At 39.3% G+C, this 23,702-nt stretch overlaps 1 protein-coding gene across 1 annotated transcript; it reads left to right on the plus strand.

Annotated features, from left to right (window-relative positions):
• The first annotated feature begins 22,001 nt into the window (after positions 1-22,001).
• LOC115726393 (transcription repressor OFP7-like) lies at positions 22,002-23,474 on the plus strand. The gene has a single exon (XM_030656245.2). It carries the CDS (start codon positions 22,242-22,244, stop codon positions 23,301-23,303), a length of 1,062 nt encoding a protein of 353 aa, XP_030512105.2. The 5' UTR covers positions 22,002-22,241; the 3' UTR covers positions 23,304-23,474.
• The last annotated feature ends 228 nt before the right edge of the window (positions 23,475-23,702 follow it).

Below are 23,702 nucleotides of genomic sequence, written 5' to 3' on the forward strand. Positions count from 1 at the left end.
AATTGGATTAAACCATCTTAATTTTGCTAATCACCATTTCACAATTTGGTCCAATTAAGCCAGGGTACTGTGACTTTGCCAAAATTGACGTTGGAATTGAATTTCATGCACTTAATCGGACTCAATTCAAGCAAATGGACATTAATCATGGATAATTGATTGGATGCCTAATCGATGCTCAAAATTGGGGAATTTTGTGCCAAGCTTAGAATCTCAAAATTGGCTTGACAATTGAGTGCGGTATGACATTTATATCAAATGTCGTGAAGAAAACTTCTCTAGAAAACGACTAGAGAGCAATGAATTTTTAATTTGGTCGATCGGAAATCGGAATTCTCAATTTGATGGAAAGTGGAGTTGCAATTGAATTTTTGTAAATTGATGATACGAAAGTCAAATTAAAGTGAAAGAGAGTTGATTTAGGGTTTTATTATTCTGGAAAATGTTGACTAAAGGTTGAATTTAGAAATTAACAAAAAGTCAACTCTAAAGACTTCCTTGAATTTTTAGTGAAATCAAGGTCTTAACTCAGACAGAACACAGTGAAACTTGAAAATTTTCAAAGAACATTAAAACGACTCTTTTTCGCCAAGAAACGAGCCATGCCGCGATCTGGAACCTTAATCTTGAGTTTTTACTTTTAAGTGACATGTCGGCTAAAATCAAGTGTCCACGGTTGTCTCTTTGAGAGGGAGTTGGAAGAGGTTCCTCTCAAAACACTAAATGATACTTGATTTTAGTCTACCAACTTGAAAGAAAAGAAGACAGTGAAAAACGACATTTGATCAGGGACGTGTCTTTGAAACCTACCTCAAACCTTTGCTTCGTTTGTAGCACATTCATCCATTTCCCTTGTTTTCTTTTCTCTCTATGTGTTCTCACTCTTCTCCCTCTTGTTTTTGGGTGGAAAGCTAGGGCTTCGGCCGCTGCAGCAGATTCGGCCACGACGAAGCTCGCAAAACCACTAATTAGAATGCCTCTGTGGTCACGAACCACACCAGCTACAGCTGTGTTCGGTGAGTCTTCCGATTTAGAGTAGTGGACGTTAATCTTCATGGACCCCTTCGCCGGTGGCAGCCAGGAGTAAGGTGAGTTATTTTCTTATTGCAATCCTTTCTTCAACCTGGGATTCCATCTCAAGAAGCTTGCTTGCTCTGTTGTTGCTAGCTTGATCGTTCTGCCTGGATCTGGCCGACGAGCTTGAAATAATATGGCATTTTGTGCTTTCCAGATTGACCACGAGATGCCGGTAATTTCCTCGTGTGACAACTGGTGTGTTCTCAATTCAAAGCATTTCATGATCCATCTGTCCAAACAAGTGATGGGTATGTCTAAAAATTGCAGCTTTAATCTCTCATCTGCCCAAATCTCTGCTGTCCAAGGGCAAAGCAGGAGTGTGTGCTCAATTGTCTCCGGCGTGGTTACATAACGGACACAAAGGATCCGGTAAGATCTTTCTATTGTATAGATTCTCTCGGGTGGATAGGGCATTTTGGCATGCACTCCATAGAAAGGTTCGGATTTTTTGGAAGGTATCTAGCGTCCATAGCTTTGTCCAGAAAGGTCTTGGGGACTTGGAATGAGGTGGGTGCTGAGGCTGTTCGTTGTTGTAGGCTAGTTGGGTATAGTTTGTTGTACGAGCTTTTAACTGTGTACTTCCCTGTTTTATTCCCCGTCCAGACTAGACGGTCTTGCTCAGAGTTTCTGCTCAGAGGAATCGCTGCGATTTCGCTGGCCAAGCTTTCATCAAATATCATCCGCATGTTATGCTCGTTCCATGTCCTTTTCTCTTGATTAATTAAATCCTCTACCTTTTGGGGCTCATTCAGATTTGCCGGTCCACCGATAATTCCCCTTTCCAATCACCTATCCTCTCGAATCTTGATCTTTTTCCCATTTCCCACAGCCCATCTAATGTCACGCTCCGATTCCTGGGTACGCCATAATCCTACCAAACGCCATGGGTTATTTAAAGGCGACATCCTAGGCATGTCGTCGACCTATTTTATCTCTCAATTAAACGCATGCGAAAACGATTCGTGATCCCCGGAAAAATAATACAACAGGGATAGTTAGAAAAGAAACCAACAAGCATCCAAAAGCTCATTTTATTTATTTACTGTTAACCTTGGGAAGTACGTACACAGGCCCTACTCGGGGCTATCTCCAACAACCATAAAAAAGATACCAAGTCGGGGTTGAGGTTAACGCTTCTCCACACTACTCAAAAAAAGAGGTCAACAACCACGTCCTCCTCGGAGCCAATAGACGGTCGGGGTTCGATCGAGTGGCACCTCAAACCACACCTATCTGCTCTCCATCGGTAAGGTCTCGAAAAAAAGTTAGCAACAATAAGTGAGATATAAAATCTCCGTGACTCAACGTCCTAAACTTGAAAGGGTACTGATTCTCTCGGGATGGCCTAAACATGCGGGTTGATGTCGATAACGGACCAACAGCGTGCGACTTTCATAACGTTCTAGTTACTACGTGATCGGGCACTTGACTTGAACTAGTCAACCATCAATCACATGCACATTTACCTTGTCTCGTACACACCCAGCTCGGTGTCCATCATGGCATTATATAAGCATCACACAAGTCATGTCACATGACCAGAACACCCGTCACAATCTCACATGCATAATGCGTTACATGTGTTTTGGTTATTAACGACCATTTGGACATGACACAACCCGAAGGTTAGCGGACTTCCGGCGTGACCGGGTATCGTCCCGCCCCATCGGGCACGGCGACCGATAAGCCATGCGATTTCGAACTTCCGTCGGCATGGATATATCGGGCATTCATGTAAGGATCATCGGCCCGCTACTTGCCACGATCGGCGTCCGTTTAGCTGTGTGATTCCGAACTCCCGCCCGCACAAACCGTCGAGCATTTGATAAACCATGTGATTTTGAACTCTCGCCGGCACAGACATATCATGCATCGTCTCCCGGTACCCTTGGGTGACGGTAACTATCATGTGACCACATGAGCACACCGGACAATCATGACAATTCATATCTTCTCATTTAGCCCAATGCAAACATGGTCATGCTCACAATTAAACCGATTGTAATTTTTCACGTATAAAAATGCAATAAAAAATTCACACGTGATCATAGAGGGATACGTTTTTTGTCAAACTTGGTATTCCTCAATTCTACACCATACTGGATTTTTCGGACACAAAAACATGATATTATGACGCCATCTCATAGTACGTCCTTAATTACGTGTCCATAAATTCATTTTTCGGTATAGTAAATTCCATCTCAAAATAGGTGATTATTTACATGTCAACATATACATTCAAGGGCACGAAACAATCACCAAATCACCATCAAATAAAAATAATAATTATTTGGTAATAATAATTATTTAATTAAATTTCAGGGGTCCGATCTTCCGGATAATGACTGGGTGGAATTTGCTTTGTCTCAAGCAAATAACGATCATGGTTAATCAACCCAATTATGATTAAATTAATTCGACTATGGTTAATAAACCCGACTATGGTCAATTAACTTAACTGCGATTAATTAAAGTAATTGCAGTTATTTAATCCAACCATGGTTAATTAAAGTAATTGTGATTAATTAAAGTAACTATGGTTAATTAACTTAACCAAAGTCAATTAACTCAAGCATGGTCAACTAACTTAACACAACTATGATTAATATAACATAACCATAGTCTAGCACAATTAACACTAACAAACCACAATTAACCCTAACTAATCGTAGTTAACATAATATAAATTATACCCTAAATGCAATTAACAACCTAATCAAGGATTAGAGAGTTAACTCACAAACTAGCTCTAGGTGATGACGGTGGCGGCGACGGTACCCCTCGTGGTAGGCGGTGCGGGCGCTTCGGTTCAGGCGCGACGGTCAGGTGGCCACGAGTAGCTCGGCGACACGAGTGGCGACAACATGGGTGGCGCGGCTGTGGGTGGGGGTTCGGCCCGAGGGTTCTCGGGTGCGGGTGGTGTGGCAGTGAGGCTTGGGTCGGCGGCGACGGTGTAAAACAGCGGACGAGGGTGGCTCGCGGTGGTGAATGGCGACGATGATGATGGTGGACGGTGGCTCGGGCAGCAGCAATGGAGCTTGGGCGGCCAAGAGAAATGGAGGTGAGGGGGAGGAGGGGGGGGTCGGCTGAACAAGAGGGGGGGGAGGAATGGGGGAGAGAGAGAAAAAAAAGAAAAAAAGAAAAGGGGAGGAAGGAAAAGGATAGGTGGGGCATACTTCCATAAATGGTTTTGTCTCATTATCATAAAGATAGGGGCAATTTGGTAAATTTGCTAGTAAGGGTAGGTTAGTCATTTTCACTAATCATTGAGGGCAAGATGGTAATTTTAACATCAAGGGTAAAATGATAATTTTTCAAAGGGATAAAATGGTCATTTCAACAAAATGGCAAAACTGTAAATTTGCCTTTAGGGGCAAAATGGTAAATTCACTTCTCATATTTGACCGGGGCTAGGCTTGGGCGAGAATGTCTCAATGCTTCGATTCGACGGCTTGATAATCCCGGCTCACTTAATTCGACTTGATTTCCCTTATCAACGCCTTAGGATAATCTAATTCCCTTTTTAATTCAATAATTCAATGTCCAATGATTATCCATTAATCCTTAAAAATCCAATATTATTTACCGGACTAGAATTCATGGTTAAAATCCATCAAATTCAGTCGTATTAAAATCGCCAGAATTTCGGGACGTCAAATCTAATGTCTCCACATATTGAATCTCTACTGGCAAGCATACTTTACCATCCCCAAGACGAGCACGATCCCCATTTTTGCATTCCAAAAGTCTCATGCAGGAAAGTACAATCCTTTAAATAGATGACTCTAAAGAGCTGGCGGGGCTTGAGATAGCCTCCAGGCTTGTTTACCCAACATTACCTTATTGAAAGAGATAAGGTCTTGGAAGCCCATTCCACCGCTGTCCTTCCAAGTTTTGAGAAGTTCCCATTTCTTCCAATGAATTCCAGCCCTCGATTCGTCCTGTTTCCACCAAAAGGAGGCTATCCTTTGTTCGATTGCCATGCACATCGAGAAAGGAATTTTAAAGATGGACATGGCATATTGAGGCAAGGCTTGCACGACGGTCTTAATCAGCATCTCCTTCCTTGCTTTTGATATTAATTTCTCTTTTCACCCCTCTAACTTCATGTTTACCCTTGCTAAGATCGAAGCAAACATTTGCTTCTTTGTTTGACCCCAATCAGAGGATATTCCCAAATACTTGCTTGTCTTTTTAATCACTGGGACTCTCAATTCTGAGGCCATGTTCCTTTGTAGACTCTCCGGGCATCCCTTACCGAAGAAAATGCCTAATTTGTTCAGATTTATTGCTTGCCCCAAAGCATTGCAATATTGATTTAGAACAACGGCTAAGTTATGACATTCAGTAATTTTTCCATCGATAAAAAATGTGGCATCATCCGCAAACAATAAATATGATAATGTGGGGCAAAATTTGTTAAGCTTAATTCCTGTAATGCTGCCATCTTCAACTGCTTTATCCATCATATAAGAGAGCGCATTCGATAGTATAAGGAGATAGGGGATCACCTTGTCTAATACTTCTCGTTGGTTGGAATAAGTCAAGTTATTCTCCATTAAATTTAACACTGAAAGTCACCTATTTAACACAAATCATGACCAGGTACACCCATTTCTCGCAAAAGCCCATCCTCTTCATCCATGCCTCCAAAAAGTCCCATTCCATGTGGTCATATGCTTTTTGCATATCAAGTTTCAGAATGGCCTGAAATTTTGCTTTTTGTCTTCTAATTCTTAATTGGTGTAGCACTTCCTGAACAACTATGATATTGTCCTGGATTTGCCTACCTCCAACAAGAGCACTTTATTCCATCGCAATGATCTTAGGGAGCCAAGGTTTTAGGAGGTTTACCATAACCTTGGAAATGATCTTGTATGCAAAGTTACACAAACTAATAGGGAGAAATTATGATAGACATTCTGGATTTGGAACTTTTGGGATTAAGAAAATGTGAGTCATATTTAGTTCAGGATGAAGAATACCTGAATCAAAGAAATTTTTGACTTCTCGGAACACATTCTCTTTGATTTCCTTCCAATGATGTTGAAAAAATTGGCCGTTAAATCCATCAGATCCTGGTGCCTTAGTTTCTCCTAGCTGAAAAACTATATCATGTACCTCCTCCATTTTGATTGAGCACACCAAAGATTCATTCATCGATTCACTTAATAGATAAGGGCATTGCTCAAGTACTGGAAGGAAATTCCTTGCTCCAATAGATGTGTATAGATCCTAGAAGTAAAGTGCCGTGCGTTGCTTTAAAAGTTGTGGCTCACGGCGCCAACCTAGATCATCAATTTTCAGTATTGATATCCTATTTTTGTATCTTCATTGCATAGTGGCAGCATGAAAATATCTCGTCTTATGTGGCAGCATGAAAATATCTCGTCTTATGCCCTCCCCGCTGCGCCCCCCACCACCACTTCAGCCTTAATCCCCAATATAACTCTTCCTGTTTCCATAGCCTTTCGATTTGCTCTTTGATTTTCTGTGTCCTCTCGCTGCTGCAATACTCTAAATCCCTATTCGTATATTCAACCATCTGTTCTTTTAGGCACTCGATTTGGCTTGAGGCATTAGAAAACCTTCTCTTACTCCATTTATGTAAAGTTCCAGTGACTTCTTTGAGTTGGCATAACAAACTATCATTGCTGAAGCGAGAATTATGCCACGCTGAATTAACCGTCTTTCTATATTCCTTATCTTCCGGCCAAAATGCCTCAAATTTGAATGTTTTCCTTCCTTTTTTCACTTTAGGATTTAGGGACAAAAGAATTAGGCTATGATCCGACCCTATTGCTGGTAGCGCGAACGCCTCAGCACTAGGAAATTCCACCCTCCAATCTAGGTTATATAATGCCTTATCCAATCTTTTCTTAACAAGAGCCTCTCCTTCCCTATTATTAGCCCACGTGGAAGTGCAACCTTTACTCTCAATATCCATTAACGAACATTCGTTTAAAAAGTCCTGGAACACAGCTAAACGAAAGTTTTCAGTAGCCCTTTTTCCTACTTTCTCCCAGTGATATAATATTTCATTGAAATCCCCTAAACATGCCTAAGGAAATTTATTAGACGTAGAAACTCATCTAATCTTCTCCCATAGCTCTTTCCTCTCTTGAAAATCCGCCGGTGCATACATGACTGTGATTCTCATCATTTTACCACTACAATGGACTTTACCAACTAAATCCACATACTCCCCACACGAAGAAAGTACCTCTACTTTCATCTCATCATCCCACGTCACTACTAATCCAATAGCTACACCTGTTGAATTAGCCACTGTCGACTGCCTAAAATTTAGGTGATGTGTCATATGGTTTACTACCTCTTCCTTGTTCTTCATTTCCATCAAGAACACAATATTGGGCCTTTCTTGAGCCATTAAGGCTCGCAATACCTGGAATGTCAGGGGTGTGCCCAATCCCTGACAATTCCAGCTCAAAAGATCATCTATTCCCTGGTGGCTTATTAGGGCTAGCCACCAAAGCCCCATTCTTTGGGCCAATTTCAAACATAATAGGTGTTTCAAGAAGCTGTGTCTCATCAAGAGCAATGGAATCAGTCCCATGTGACCTGTAAGGGTTAAAGCGCCTCGTTTTCTTAGTCAATGGAGTTTTTGCTAGTTGAGTGTCTTGGACATAGATTCTGCCCATGATTTGTTCAGGAGCAGGAGTTGAGTTTCAGTACAACTTCCCCCCCCCCCTCCCCGACAACGGCTCCACATCCAAAACTTCTTTTCCTTTCCTCTTCAAGGCAACCTGCTAATGTACGTCCATCGGTATGTGTAAGTTTCACTTCCATTCGGAATTGAATCTTCTGTTTCACCAGCCTGTGCCGGTGTTTCTGGAATTTCTTCAGTTGGAATTCTTATTATTATTCACAGTTTAGTATTTTTTTTTTCGGTTGAAGCACTTATTAGCATTTTCACTTTCTTGATCAACAAAGAATGAGGAACAAGGCTAAAGAAACATGCATCTTGGACTCTTTTCAAGGATTGATGCAATGAGACTAGATAATTGTTGAATTTGCTGAGCTATGCTGCCACCTACTAATTTATTCGGACATCGCTATTTGCCTGAGATTAAGCCTGATGTTGTTCTCGAACTCAGTTTAGTGTTTCTTCAATTGGAATTATTATTATTATTCTCTGTTTAATGTTACTTATTATCATTTTCATCTTCTTGATCAATAAAACATGAGGAATAAGGCTGAAGAAACATGCATCTTGGACTCTTTTCAAGGATTAATGCAATATGACTAAATAATTGTTGAATTTGCAGAGCTATGCTACCACCTACTGATTTATTCGGACGCCGCTATTTGCCCAAGTTTTGTTACACGTGAATCTGCGAATCAATAGCTCATCGTCCATTTTAGGAACAATACAAGAACGGGATAGAATCATTATGCTAATGGAGTAAGTATCCTCTGCATCTCCTACTGGGCTTGATAGAGTGGTGACTGAGAAAAAAATTGATAGAATGTTAGCGTACCTTGCTTGGCCGACTGTGTTGCTGCTCTAACGTCAACTTCCAAGCCTCCCAATCTACAATGAAAAAGGTTTGGAGATCTGAAAGTGTTGTGATCAAGCACTTTGAGTCTGGGTTTGAATTTCCATCGACGGAGGCGAAAAGCAACATTTTTGGTTCTGGGCCTCGGCCTTTCTCGAGATCTCTCCTATTGCTTAAAGAGTGGGAGCCGAGCACACCTCCTCACAGCATTCTTTTTGACTCGTGTTCGTTTTGGATGCAAATACACAGGTTATCTATTGAAGGAAAAACAGAAGAAGCCATTAGAAGCATCGCTGAAAATGTCAGGGTGGTATCTAACGTGAGAATAGAATCGAAAGGCTATGCTGCAATCAAATTTGGGAGAGCAGGGGTAGCGTTAAAACTAAACACGCCTCTTTTGTCAGGCATAATTTCAAGCTCTAAGGGGAAGGAACTTTGGCTGGGTTTAAAGTAGGACAGATTGCCACAGTGCCGCTACTCTTGTGGAAGAATCGGCCACTATACAAAGAATTGTGAGGAGGTGCCTTATGATGAAAACTTCTTTGCCACGAATGATAAGATCCGATTCGTTTCTTGGTTGAAAGCCGAGTCTAATGACAACTAGTCCTTTTTGGAAATCTTTTTCTGAGGAAATTGCCGAGTAAGTAGGTGATGAGGAGATGATACCCGAACCTCCAGTCTACTCGGGACAGCTAGTAACAGTCCCGGGAAATGCCAAGGAAACTCAGGGCCAAAACAGTGAGGTGCAGGAAGAAAGAGGCAAAACGAAAGCCATGGAGGGAAGTGATACATCCCCACTAATCCCAAAAGAGCCGACTTAGAAATGAAGTCTCTGCTGAATCCCCCATATTATATTTAGAGCTCCCTTCAATGCAGGAACAGGGACCCTCATGCTGAGGAAAAACCGCAAGACAGGGACTGGAGAGTCTAAGAAAGTGCCTAGACACAATTCGTATGAGGAGCAGAACTCAAGCAAGTAACAATTGTGTGAGTTTGAGCTCCTTGATACCCCAATTCTGTTTGCTAGGGAAGAGGAAATAGGGGCTTTGGTGGCTAGCCCTAATAAGCCATCGGATTACGAATGAGGCTAATAAGTTGGAACTATCGGGGTTGGGCACATCTTGATAGTTCATGCCCTAAGAGCCATTGTGGCTCAAGAAAGGCCTAATGTGGTGTTTTTAATGGAAACAAAAAATAAGTACGAAATATGGCCAAATGAAACCGTGGGCCCGGAATTGGCCCATTGACCGGGCTCATGGTTCCAACCCTAAACCGGAATTGGCCCTCAAGGGCCGGTTCCAACCCGTTTAATTTTTTTTTTTAAAGGTGGGGATGGGGCCCGGTGGGGAAAGACCCTCCCCGCGCAAGCCCCCCCAACAAACGGTTCTTTGGACCGTTGCAACACCAAAAAAAAAAAATTAATTTTTTTAAGTTAAATAACTCTCCCCTTTTCTATAAATACCTATCATTCCCCTCTTTCATTTTTCTCATAAATCCTCTCAACAATTCTCTTAAATTCTCTTAATCCCGCCTCAATTCTTTCAATCGGATTTCAAATCAATTCTCTAAAAAATTGCAAGTGGAAGCAGAAATACTAGAAAGGCCAAGAAGGCGATGGAAGAGTCCAAGTATCCTATTCCTAGATATGATTATCATGAGTATGCATGTTGGGAAGACGACGACGATAATATCAACATTGTTCCCTTTTTGAACGACAAACACGTCCCAACACAAGAAAGTTTTCATCCTCCTATTGGTGTCGAAGAAACGTCGACGACAAATGGACCGGAACGGAAGGGCCGAGAGAGTACATCCGACTTGTGGCTGCATTTCGACAAGACATACGATGAAAGCGAATTTAAGTATAATATAAATTGTAAATATTGTTTGCAAACATACAAATTTACGAAAGGAGACGGCGACGGAACATTCCGTCGGCATCTAACGAAAAAACATTCAACGCAAGTGGGGATCGACACTACGCAACAACAAATTTCTGAATATGCCAATTCTAATACTTATCCTTTATTCCGTTACATTGATGCACTTTATAAGCAAACATTAGCTGAATATATTGCCCTTAATCATGCTCCCTTTACTCTCGGTGAAAATTTTAATTTGAAATATTTGATAAATACTGCGTTGATTCCGCAAGTATCAACTATTCCAAAAAGTACTCTTAAACGTGAACTTTTGTATCTTTATAAAAAAAAAAAAAATCCTTTAGCAAAATTTTTTACCGAATTCAATGGAGGTGTGCATTTAGGTAGCGATATTTGGAGTGATCCTTGGTAAATTCATTCTTATATGGGTGTCACGTGTCATTGGATAGGTGACAACCGGACCATTCAAAAAAGACTTATTGCATTTTGAGTTTTTGATAAAAAAACATTCGGCTCATAATATTTATAGAATAATTAGGCAAGTTTTAGAAGAACATAATTTGATAAATAAACTATTTTTAATTGGTTTTGATAATGCCGCCGCAAATACCACTTTCATTCCCGAATTAGAAAATATTTGCAAACCCTCTTTTGGCGGACAATTTTTTTACATTAGATGTGTTTGCCATGTTTTAAATTTATGTGTACAAGATGGTTTATGAACTCTTGAGACTTCTCTCACCCCAATAAAGGGTGCAATTAAATTTTTATGGAGTAGTGCCCATTTTATGAAACCCTAGGGAAAATTTTGTAAACAATATGGGAGAAGGGCAAAAAGGTTTCCAAAAGATATTTCGACTCATTGGAATTCTACTTATGAGTTGCTTCGTCAAACTTTTGATTATAAAGATTTATTATGTATGTTTATTTCGCAAAATATTCCCGAAATTACTTTACTTCTGCAACATTGGAACGTTTACAAAAAAAATTAGATTTTTTGAAAATTTTTAATGATGGTACTAATATTTTATCTGATATTTATTATCCTACTTTGCATTTATTTTTAATAGAGTGTGTTAATATTGGTAGTGTTTTTAATGAATATGGAAAAGATACTAAATTAGCTCGAACTATTTTAGTAATGCGAGAAAAATGATTGCTTTATTATTTCAAAATTCCTCTTGTCTATTTAGTTAGTATTGTTTTTTATCCACGTATTAAATTAGATGGTTTACTAGATTATCTGAATGTGTATTATTATGATTATTTACATTTGAAAAATGTAATAGATATTTCAAATATACAATGAGAGGTTAAAAAATCTATAGTAATATTATATTGAGAATTTTGTCCTAGATATGGTTTAAGTAATTGTGGATCTTTACAATCAGTGCCTCACGAAACGAAGCTGGTAGTTCGCTTAGTAGAGAGTACAATATACTCAAGAGTAGACAAAAAAAAATAAAAATGGGCAACATGTAGTATTTCTAAATTAGAAAAATATTAACCACTCAATTTGAGTTTCGTGATCTTGAACATAGTACTGATTTCCAAATCCTGGAGTAGTGGAAGAGTCACTCAATCGATTACCCGGTTCTCCCCCTTATCATTCGCTAGATATTATCAACCCCTTCTTCTTAAACAAGCATTTAGGCTGGTTGATACAAGCATTTAAGAGCCGCTGAGACGGATTTTAGTTTTGGATCCTCTCGCCGTTCAAGATTAAGTCCGGAGTCTATGGAAGCTCAAGCTTGTATCGATGTTTGGACCGATGCTAGATTTTGTTACCAAGAGCTGGATCGAGAACACCAATTTTTTAGTGAAGATTGTAGAGATACCACCGTCACGAGTACTATAACGGGTAGCAACGATTGACGATGAGGTAAATTGGGTTATCAAAGGTAAAAGAACTATATGGCCTTTGATTCTTCTATCCCCAAGAAAATATGTAGGCGCTTAATGATAATTCATTAAGTTTAAGCCCATTCCTCCTCTTTCTCTTTTTTTCCCAAATTTTATTACAATGTACAATTTAATTATAATTTATAATTTATTATATTTATTTTATTATTTATTATTTATTATTTTAAAAATTAAAATTAAAAAATGGAACCGGAATCGGCCCCTTCAAGGGCCGGTTCCTGAATAGGAATCGGCGGTTCCTCGGAACCGGCCATGTCTAAATAAGGATGTTGTGATTCAAAGGCTGAAAAGGAGGTTGAAGTTTCAAAACTGTTTTGTAAGAAATCCAGTAGGAATTGGGGCAGGATTGGACCTATTGTGGAATGATTCGATATCGACATCGGTGAACTTAGCTACTAATGAATTCTTTGATTTAAATGTGGATGATTCTGAGACAAGAAAGCAATTCGGATTGACCTTTGTGCATGCACCATCAACCTTCCAAGAGAGACTTGCATTATGGGAAAAACTCAAACATTTGAGTTCCGTAATTACCCTTTCTTGGGTCTGCCTAGGGTACTTTAATAAAGTGTTATACCACTAGGAGAAGGTAGGGAAATGTATGGCTGAAAATCATAGACTACATGTTTTTCAAGACTTCTTAAATGTTTGTGGCTTAATGGACATGAAGAGTAAGGGTTGCGCCTTCTTTTTTGGACTTCAAGCGATAGGTTTTGATCATAGTCCCATCATATTGTCATTTGCTACGAAAAAAGTTAGAAGGAAAAAAGCCTTTAATTTTAAAGCCTTTCGGCTGGGCAGAGAGGAGGAATGTGGGAAAAAAAAAATTTCCATGCCACGACGATTCAAAAGGCCACAGAGAAATAGAATCTCTATGTTAAAGCAAACAGATGACAGTTGGTGCCGAGCTCCAAAGGCTTTACAAAACATGACAGTGAATTTTTTCAAAGATCTATACACGACGGTTGGACGAAGAAACTTTGAACCCGTCTTGCAGCAATGTCCCTCTATTGTCACCGTGGAAATGAATATGAGCCTAATAGCTTTGCATACAGAGCACATACTAAAAACTTCTTTGATAACTTTGGAAGAAGTACAGAAGGTTGTTTTCCAGCTTGGCACTTTGAAGGCCCCAGGTTCGGACTGCCTAATTGGCCAGCTCTGTCGGCATTGTTGGGAGTTAAAAACTTCTTTGATTCCGGGCTTCTCAACCCAGAACTGAACAGAGCACATATTATTTTGATTCCCACAACTCAGAATTCGAAAAAATTGGACCAATTCCATCCTATTTAGCCTCTGTAACTTTCCATACAAAATCATCTCATATCCGGTCTTAATTTTGCACACCTGGTCTTGTCTCGATTGGGTTCTCCATTGATATTTGCAACTAAACGCCCGAGGAGTTAGGGGCGTTCCTTTTTCGTGTTCACATTATATTGTTCGTTCCTTTCATTGAATGATTACTTCTACGCACCACTTTTCAAGTTATTGTTAATTTTATTTTTTAGACTAAGATAGTTTAGAATCCTTAAATGAAAAATCATAAGAACAAGATGGATGGACATTAGAGCGGTAGCTAAAACCTCTTAAGATTTCAATGATGTGTGATCATTTTAGGAAATAAACTAGTTATGTATCGAAAGGGCGCTAATAAAAATATTAACATAATCAAGTCCTCGATCCTAGAACTCTTGTTGCGTAGGGGTAAAAATTCTTCTCCCGCATTTTTATCGGGTTTCTAACGGCACAAATGATAACTATTCTATTTCTTTATTTCTGTTCCAAATCTGTTTCCATTGGAAAAGAAATTCATTTGGAAACGCAAATTTCAAATTTTTTTTTTTTCTAGAAAAAAAAAGTTGTTCCAGAAAAAGATTTGGATTAGAAATGAAAAGTTAAAATTTTCAACTTTTCTGTTTTTGGAACGGAAATGAGAAATAAGAATTCTCTTCATCACTCACTTCCTTGCGCTCGCGTCCTTGTCGCCGGTTGCCAATCTGTAGATCACCAGCAACACTAGAAATTTATGCCACTATTAAATGACTTTTTGTTTCAGAAATATAAATTTTGTGTCGTTATCAAACACGTTTACTTGCTCAAAAACAAAAAATAGGTGGCCAGAAATTGATTTTAGAAACAGAATAGTTACCACTCGCGTCATTAATCATAGGAAAGAATTCTTCGGAGCCACCACACGAGAACCGGAAAAACAGGACCAGAGACAACGATATCGGAGGGCATCGCGACAGGGTTCACAATGAAGAACGAGGAAGATGAAAGGCGAGGACAGCAGAGCTCATTGCTCAGGGTAGACATTTCTTTTGTACTCTCTCCTCAGATCTTCTTTTCTGAATAGTTCAACACCCACCCCCCAAACTACCCCAAAGAAAAAAGAAGAAATTGTTAGGACGTGAGTACCTAGCTGGTGCCCGTAAGCCCCGTTGATGACCCCGTTCGTCCCGGTGGGCCCCATCATTGATCTTCCCACCTTCATGCACGATACACGACACGTACAGTAGCAGGACAAAAGGGGACGTTCATTGTGCCAACCTTTTCCATTTTGTATGTTTTATAGACCGTGCAAATCGATATTTTCCTGGCCTCAAAAAAAAAAAATCGATATTATCTTGTAGGTCGATATTATCTTTTTGACCATCATATTATGCGAGACCAATCATGGGCCAAAAGGATTATATGGACTTCGTCCATGTAAATTAAGAGAAATCAATTTTTGAATATAATGTATACTATAAGGCTATATTTGGTAGTTAAGATAAAATTCATGATATGATAAAATCCATCCCATCCTATGTTTGGTACCTGCTCAAAATAGGATAAAGTAAGATGTAAAGAGAATATAACCTGAATAAAATGATCCCATGGAGGAGGTAGGATAGATGTGGATATGATTTCTTCTCTTAATGGTATAAAAATTATTTTTCTAGATAATAAACTTCTCAAATTATAAAATTAAAATAATAATTATATTTAAATTATATTTGAATCCTAATGTTAAAAAATTCAAAATAAAAAAAATAACATCCATTTTTATTTATTCTATTTTTAATTTTATATATTACTTTTTTCTACTTTATATTATATAGTTTACATACATACATACATACATACATACATACATACATACATACATACATACATACATACACCCCCCCTAGTATCTATATACATTACTTATTTTAAGTACAATAGTATAGTTTATTACTTCATAAAAAATGTAGTAAGAAAAGATGGAAGGGAATAAAAATAATGATAAACAAGATTTAAAAATTAAAAAAAAATGAAGTAAAAGAACCAAGATTTTAAGTGAACATATTCAAACTTCAAAATGATCTCTCTAATTCTTGAGGAATGAGAGGTAATGAAATTTCTAAAAAAAAAATACTTGCATCTCCATCTATTCCATATCTCTAGTGTATGTTGAAGTTTCATGACTCTTTTCTAGATTTTTAATTCATGTCAAAACTTTACGAAAAAGGCAAGAGAGTTGAAACTTATTTTCCTGCTTAGCTTTTTGGTTTACGTCAATAGTCTATGAAAGTAGAAAAAGAATCAAAACTCCTTCTCCTTCGTAGTTTTGTGATTCATGTTAAAGTTTAACGAAAGTAATAAGAGTGGCAAAACTATTCATAATCACAAATGTAAATAGCTATATTTTCTCTCTCTTACTAGATTCGGCAGTGAATTATATGAAATTCTTATAGTCTCCGTTTATAAATCTTCATATTCATTTACATCGATATGTCGTAAATACCAAATAATGAACAATGTAGGATATGAACATATTCGGCTTTATTACTGCGATTCACCAAATAATGGATAGAATATGCCAAAATCCCTGGATTTCATATATTATCCTATCCAAACTTATGATGACTAGAAATATGGATGACCAAATACAGCCTAAAACTATTTGTTTTATGAAAAATAAATAATTTTGAAAAAGTTTTGTTAAAAAAATCCTTTGTAACAAAATGTAATTTCATTGTCAACGGAAATCTTTAAATATAGATTTTTGTCAATAATAGAAATATTATTCATTGACTAATTATTTTAAATGATACAAATAAATATTTTTGAGAAATTAGTTTTTATATTATTACTAAGCAATATGGGTGAGCATGGTTGGTGCGGAACCTGGACAACCGTAGGATCTGTTTGGTTCTAGGTTTCAAGGTATGTAGGGTAGATTTCAGGTTCCAAAAATTTAAAAACCTGTTCGAATGGGTAGGTTCCAGGTTCTACTACCTAGAACCTGGAACCTGGACCCTAGATCTTGAAATAAATTTTTATATTTTTCTTGGTATGTGTTTTTGCACGATTCTGCAATGTTCTATTGTGTCCGATACTGAGTATATAATCTGCAACCAAATAAACTTTTAGGTTTGTTCCAAAAATGATACGTGCTCCAATGGATTGGTTTTAGGTTTTAAAATGAAATATAAGAACCTAAAACCACTCCCTCTACTTTCTCTTAGATGTTGTACCGTTCACTCTTATTTTGGTTAACTAAAAATGAAAAAATAAAATAAAATAAAAAAATTGATAGGTTCTCGGGTATCTTGGAACACACCATAGAACTTGTGACAAGATAGGTTCCAAGTTCTAAGGTATGACGGGGCAAGTTACAGGTTCCAAAAAATGAGGAACTTGTTCCAACAGGTAGGTTCCGGGTTTTAGATGAAACCTGTAAGGAACCTAGGACCGCTCACCCCTACTAAGCAAATGGAGTGATTAAAGCTAAATTAACGAGGACGATAGGCCCCACACAAGTCTCGGTTTGATCACGTCAAATTTGATGGAATGCTTGCTTCTAGGGGCGTGCAAAGGAATCGGAAACCACCCACACCACCCAAAATCGAACCGGGATGGCCCATCACCGGTGGTTCCTAAGGGAACCACTTGGTTCCTAGTCTCAATAAATTGGAACCGGTTTGTACAAGTTTGATTCCCCATTTCAATAAATTGGAACCATTGGGTACAAGTCCGGTTCCCGGTTCTTTGTGTGTAACCACCCACTCGGATTGGGCCGATAAAATATAATATATTATTTAATTTATAGTTTTAAAAAAATAAAAAAAATCTTAAATTCCTAATTTGAAACTCGTTCTTCTCGCCTCAAACTCTTACTCTCATCTCGGTCTCTCCATCTCCATCTCTTGACTCACGGCCTCGACTCCCATTGACTCATGATCACCCCTCTAGCCATTCATTCCCTCCCTCTTTCGGTCCCAACGGCCTCCATTTGCTTGGTGGGGCTGATTTCATGGACCCACTAGGGAATCGGACTAGACCGGCGGTCCGGTTCCTAAGTGGATCCATAAAATCAATAGACAATTCTTAATTTCAATTTTTTGGAATAGGCTCTTGGTGAGCGATTCCCAATTCTAAAGTAAAATCCACACACCCCGAATCATCCTCACCGCTCCACGTAACAATGGATAATGTCTGGGCACGGGGCGGGTCAAGTAGTCAAAGCGCGTTGTTCATCGGGGCCAGGTAATGTTCAGCGTAGGAACCCTGAAAGATGGCCTCTTGCCCACGTGTCAGAGGGAAGATATGTCACGGGCTGTCAGGTAACAGGACCATTTCTTGTCGTGTTGTGAAATTGCATGCGAGGTGGTCACGGAGAGGATGAAACTCAGAAGAAGACACGAACACGTATGGCGAAGCAGTAGTCAGACGCTTTCAGCAGTCAAATCTTCCCGGACCAATCCGTTTGTGTTTGATAATGGTATCCCAAGCTTACGGAGAGCGTACTTGCTATAACTATTCATGCCGTCCCCGACAAAAACTTCACCTAAACATAGTACGATTCATCAAGTACGTTGAATCTTTGAGAACCCGAATTCAAACTCTAATTCTAGTTAGGAATGACCAAGAGGAATCGACCAAATCAAGGACAACCCTCACTAGAGCGAATCGACCGGTTGGGTCCAGTTCACGATGGCACTAGTCCAGTTTCCCAATTCTATAAAATTGAAATTTGTGATTTTAAGTTTGGTTCTTGATTTCAAAGGAGATCGAATTCGGACCCATTTTTATTTTTTATTTCTTAAATATAAATCTAATAATTCACTGTTATTTTAATTAATATATTGAATTTAAAATTTGAGTCTCTCACCCCCACTAATATAATCCATCGATTCTAGAATCCCGGGTAGATAGAACCGAACCGGGGACCGATCACCCTTAGTTCAACCCTATTCGTGCTTGTGTCGCGGTTGCACTAAGTTTACATGATCAAATCATTTCGAGCTGATCAATCTCAAAGGACAAATATATGTTTACCGTGGACTGAGTTTGAGATGAGTGAAAGTACACTCCACGGGGCATTATTATGGTTTCCATGGTCAAATTCTCAACGTTAGAATAGATACAAGAAAGGGTTGGTACAGTACTTGAATCAATAATGTATTTCAATGAATCCTCGATTCGCAAGAAATAATGAAGCAAACCCCAAATCTTTTCATCTCGAAATAACAACGACATATTGCTTGGGATCCATCATTCCCTCGATGTCATTTCCTATAATGATATCATTCACATAAAGCAGAAGCCACAGAATGACCTGATCGTTATAACGAGCAAAATAATGCTTCATCATGAGAGTTCGAATGAAATTCATATTGCTCGACGATAGTGCAGTGCGGTGCCTACTTAAGTCCATAAAAGGACCTTTTGGATGTGAAAGACCTTATCAAGAGGACAATCATAGCCAAGAGGAGGTTGTATATACACTTCTCAGTAAGATCACCATTCAAGAAGAATGCATTGTTGACATCCTTTCGAGATAGATTCCATCGTCATATTACTATAAACCCGTGCTTTGTAGGACAGATCCATTAGAATTTGTCTTGATCCTGTAGACCCATTTGTCCCCTAGATAGCATAGCCTCATCAGGTGCAACGATTAATAACTTTACACGAACTCCAAAGCCAATAATTTTGGCTCTTATAATAAGGTATAGGTAATAAGAAAAGATTAATATTACTTCAGACAATAATGTGTTACAATTAAGTATGGGGAAAATTGTCCAAAAAGTGTAAACCTATATTACGCTTGTGTCAATTTAATCCTACACCTTTCAATTGTGCTAATTCAATCGTTAACCTTTCGACAACTTGCCAATTCAGTCCCAAAATTTTAAATTATACCAATTTAGTTCTAAACATTTTAATGATTTGTCAAATTAGTCATAAATCTTTTAACGAATTGTCACTTTAGTCCTTCAGTCAATTACTCAAATAATAAGTTTAGAGCCAAAATGGTAAAATTTCAAAAGATTTAGGACTAAATTGGCATATTTTAAAAGATTTAAGATTAAATTGGTACAATTGAAAAGTTTAGGACTAAATTGGCATAATTTCAAAAGATTTAAAACTAAATTGGCACAATTAAAAAGTTTAGGACTAAATTGACAAATTATCAAAAGGTTTAAAATTAAATTAACACAATTGAAAGATTTATGATTGAATTGACAATTTATCAAAAGATATAGGACATTTTTGATAATTTTTCCGTTAAATTTGTTTATACTCGAACAACATGTACACTCCAAAAGAAATAACCTAACAAGAAAACTAACTAATTAAAAAAAATAACAAAATCGAGGAGTCAATTACAATCTCATACGATCCGACAAAATTGTGGAATATTCTGACACTATTCTAACGTTCACAAAAGTTTGCCGACTTTGTTGATTAAAGTTAATTATCCTGTACCTTTGAAACCCCAGTCTTGAGTCTAGAGTCTTCAAAACCCCATCCCTGTATGGTCGATCGTGTCGAGATCTTGCAAATCACTGCACAGAACGGAGTGTGTGCGTGTGCACACGTGCAAGACATCACGAATATGAAAAAAAAAAAAAAACATAAACAAAATGGAAAGCTGGCAAAGACCAAAAAGCAAGGGAAGACTTTCTTGCATCACACAGAATAATACAACAGAGGCTGGAGAGGATCGTTTCAAATCCATCCTTTTTCTAGTTGTTGCATCGAAACGAGTTCGAAAAATGTGGAGACTCCTTCAGCATGTTCTCACCATTCGAGGACAGGCCTCTGCTTGACCTTTATCTTTTGAAAAGGTCCCCCACCCCCTGTTAAAATTTCTGATTTGGCCAGAAAAACAATTTCTATAATCATGCAAGGCTGATAGAAAATGACATCCTAAACGTCCAACAAACAAAAGCAGCTTATCTCTATAGACTACATAATATGTATTTAGACATGAATTGTCTTGAGATTATCTTGGAACAGGCACTCATCCTTCACCATCGCCTGGTTGATGTCTATTTAGAGGTGACCGATTTTCGGTTCGATCCGATCCCACCTTAAAATTAGGAACCAAACTTGAGGTGCCTATAACCGGATCGGTTTCACGAATGGTTTAATGAAACTAGTTACATGTGCTTAAAAAACATATTCACATTTTAAATGTGTAGAAGTACCCTTAAAAATTAAGAGTTTAAATTATTTTTTATGATTTTAAAAAATTTAAAATTAAAATTAAAAAAATAATGATCATGTCCCGACGATTTGGGTGGATACTGAGTGGCTCTTTCCTTAAAGTTGGAAATCGAATTGATAATTATCGGTCTCTTAAAAATAGAGTGAGGACTAGATCAACGCTTTTCAAAATCAGACCGAACCGACCGACTCGATCCTATCTAGTCAGATCGATATTTTTTGCTCACCCTCAATGTCTGTTAGGGGGTTCTACATGATGTGCAGTGAAACTGAAATGTCATTTCTAAGGTTTCCATCCTCACCTCGAAGGTCAAGGGTCTTTTTGGCCAGTACATCTTTCCCCATTAAGCCTTGCACGCTGGGCGAAACCGCTGAAAAACCGACACGTGTCTGTTAATTGTCGTTTCAATACCCCCGAATAGTAATCGCCTATTCACTAAACAGTTCTCCGGTTATCACCCCCACGCAGGCCTATTGTTACGCCAAAAAGAGAGACCTGACCTCATAGCATCTCCATCTTTAAGCTCGTGCTCCGTGAAATCTTGGATCATTGCATACACATCTTCTTTCGATGCATACATACATAACCATAGCCATTAACTTATCCACTAATGACATCATCATGTTGTTCCGCATAGGTTAAGTTCATAAAAACCCTTTTGGTTGTTATCTGTTGTGGCACGACCATAGCTCGACGACCACATCCAAAGTTGCATGTACCGGTAGGTCTAGAATCCGATTCTGATATATATATAAAACCTAATCACATACGCATTATAGCTCCATTTGTTTTGTAAAAAAATAAATAAATGATTTGACAAATATTTTTCTAAAAATAATCATTTGTGTCGCTTATAAAAAATAATGTATCAAAAGAACTTTCATCTACTATGAAAATATTCATATATAAATTGTCGTCGATAATTAGTTAAATTGATCAGCTTTTAGAAAAATATTTTTAAATTATTTATTTTTCGCAAAATAAAGAACCTGCGTTTAAGTAACTATTTTATCCCCGATATGATTCGTCACATCATCATCGTCCATATACTAAATAACACAACTCACATGATTCTGTCGTCCAGACCGGCTGAGAAATTCCCCGTAACTTTCACAATTCTTCTCTTGGGTTTGGTCAGGGTTTCTTCAAGCGTGCGAGGGTTCCCTATTATTTTTCCTCTTCTTTTTCAATTTAACAATCCAGAAATGGCCGGCCTCTACATCTTCTGTCTCTATATTACTACGAAGTATCGATAATCTCCAGCTCAAACACAAACATAATCCGTCAACCCAGTCGCCTCACCTTCGCCTTCGCCTTCGCCTTGACTCTCTCCACGATCACCCTCCCTCCATGGCCAAGGGCTTCAAGCTCAGGCTCCCCCGTGCACTCCAAATCTGTCGCCCCAAACACCCCCCGACCTACCCACAGAACCCGCCAAGGGCTCACTGGCTGTTCCCCGCCAACCCCAAGCCCCTCGACGTCAGCTTCACCAGCTTACCTGCCCCACCTCCGTCCACCCCAGACCACTCCTTTATTGCCCGCCACGTCGCCTCCGTCCGCTGCAGGCCCTGCGCCGGCGCAGACTCTCCATCTGAGTACACGTGGCGAAAGGATGGGCAGTGGCATGAGGTCTCGAGACGGAGCCGGAGCCAGCCCAGGCTTCGTCGTAAGATATGCGGAGTTTCTAGATTCGACGTTGGCGACGTGGAAACGGCGTCGCCGGTCGTGGGGAGCCAAGGCGACCGGAGGATGACGCAAAAGAAGAAGAAGAGCCAGGCGAAAGGCAGAATGACATCGTCGGTCGTCGTGAAGAGTGTCACGTCCAGCGACAGTGGGTGGTTCAGCTCGGAGGACAGCAGTGACAACAACGGCGATGATGGGGACGAGACTGACGCATTGCTATCGACTTCCAGGAGCTTTTCGACCGATACGTTACCCGAACTCTGCCGCGCCACGAGACACGCACAGAAGGATCGGGCGACGAAGCAAAAGCAAAAATCCCCTCAAGACGAGGACGAGGACGAGGACGAGGATGATGATGACGATGCCGACGAGAACAGAATCAGGAGGCTGAGGCGCTACACCAGCGAGGGCCGAGAGGAGGCGGCGGCGGGGGAGAGGAGGCGGGGGGTGGTGATGGGGGAGAGCGTGGCTGTGGTGAAGAGGTCGGAGAATCCACTGGACGACTTCAAGAGGTCGATGGCGGAGATGATAGTGGAGAAGCGGATGTTCGGGGCCGGGGACCTGGAGCAGCTCCTGCAGTGCTTCCTGTCGCTCAACTCGCGGCACTACCACGGCGTCATCGTGGAGGCGTTCGCCGAGATATGGCACGTCTTGTTCTTCGATTCACGTGCCGACACCGTACGGCGTCGGACCGTCTCCTCGTCAGCCTCGGCTGCGGTTGAACGTTAAAGAAGAAGGTCGAGAGACTTCTTCTCTCTCCTGGGGATTAATTAATTTAATGTCAGTACTTTGAATATTTCCTTGACGATGGAATTACCGATTTCTTTTTCATTGGTGGAAGAATTTATTTTCCGGTGCTTGTTGTAAATTTGAAGCACTAAAACACCATCTCTTGTTTTCTCGCACTACAAAAAAAAATAGGTTTTAGCCACGAAATTTACCACGAAAATTTTGGCAAAATTAGTCGCTAATGGATTTTGCTATGAATTTTGCCACGAAAAAAAATTTGTGGCTAATACGGCGTCACAAAAATTAGTTACGAAAAAGTGAAATTTCGTCACTAATTTGCGATGAAATTTGCGACAAACGTAGTTCGTCACCAATTTGCGACGAAATCCTATCGTCACT

This window comes from Rhodamnia argentea, chromosome 2 (genome assembly GCF_020921035.1).
Source record: "Rhodamnia argentea isolate NSW1041297 chromosome 2, ASM2092103v1, whole genome shotgun sequence".
Lineage (NCBI taxonomy): Eukaryota > Viridiplantae > Streptophyta > Magnoliopsida > Myrtales > Myrtaceae > Rhodamnia > Rhodamnia argentea.

Excerpts from the sequence above, each read along its gene's own strand:
- LOC115726393 (XM_030656245.2), top strand. The coding sequence starts at position 22,242 with ATGGCCAAGGGCTTCAAGCTCAGGCTCCCCCGTGCACTCCAAATCTGT.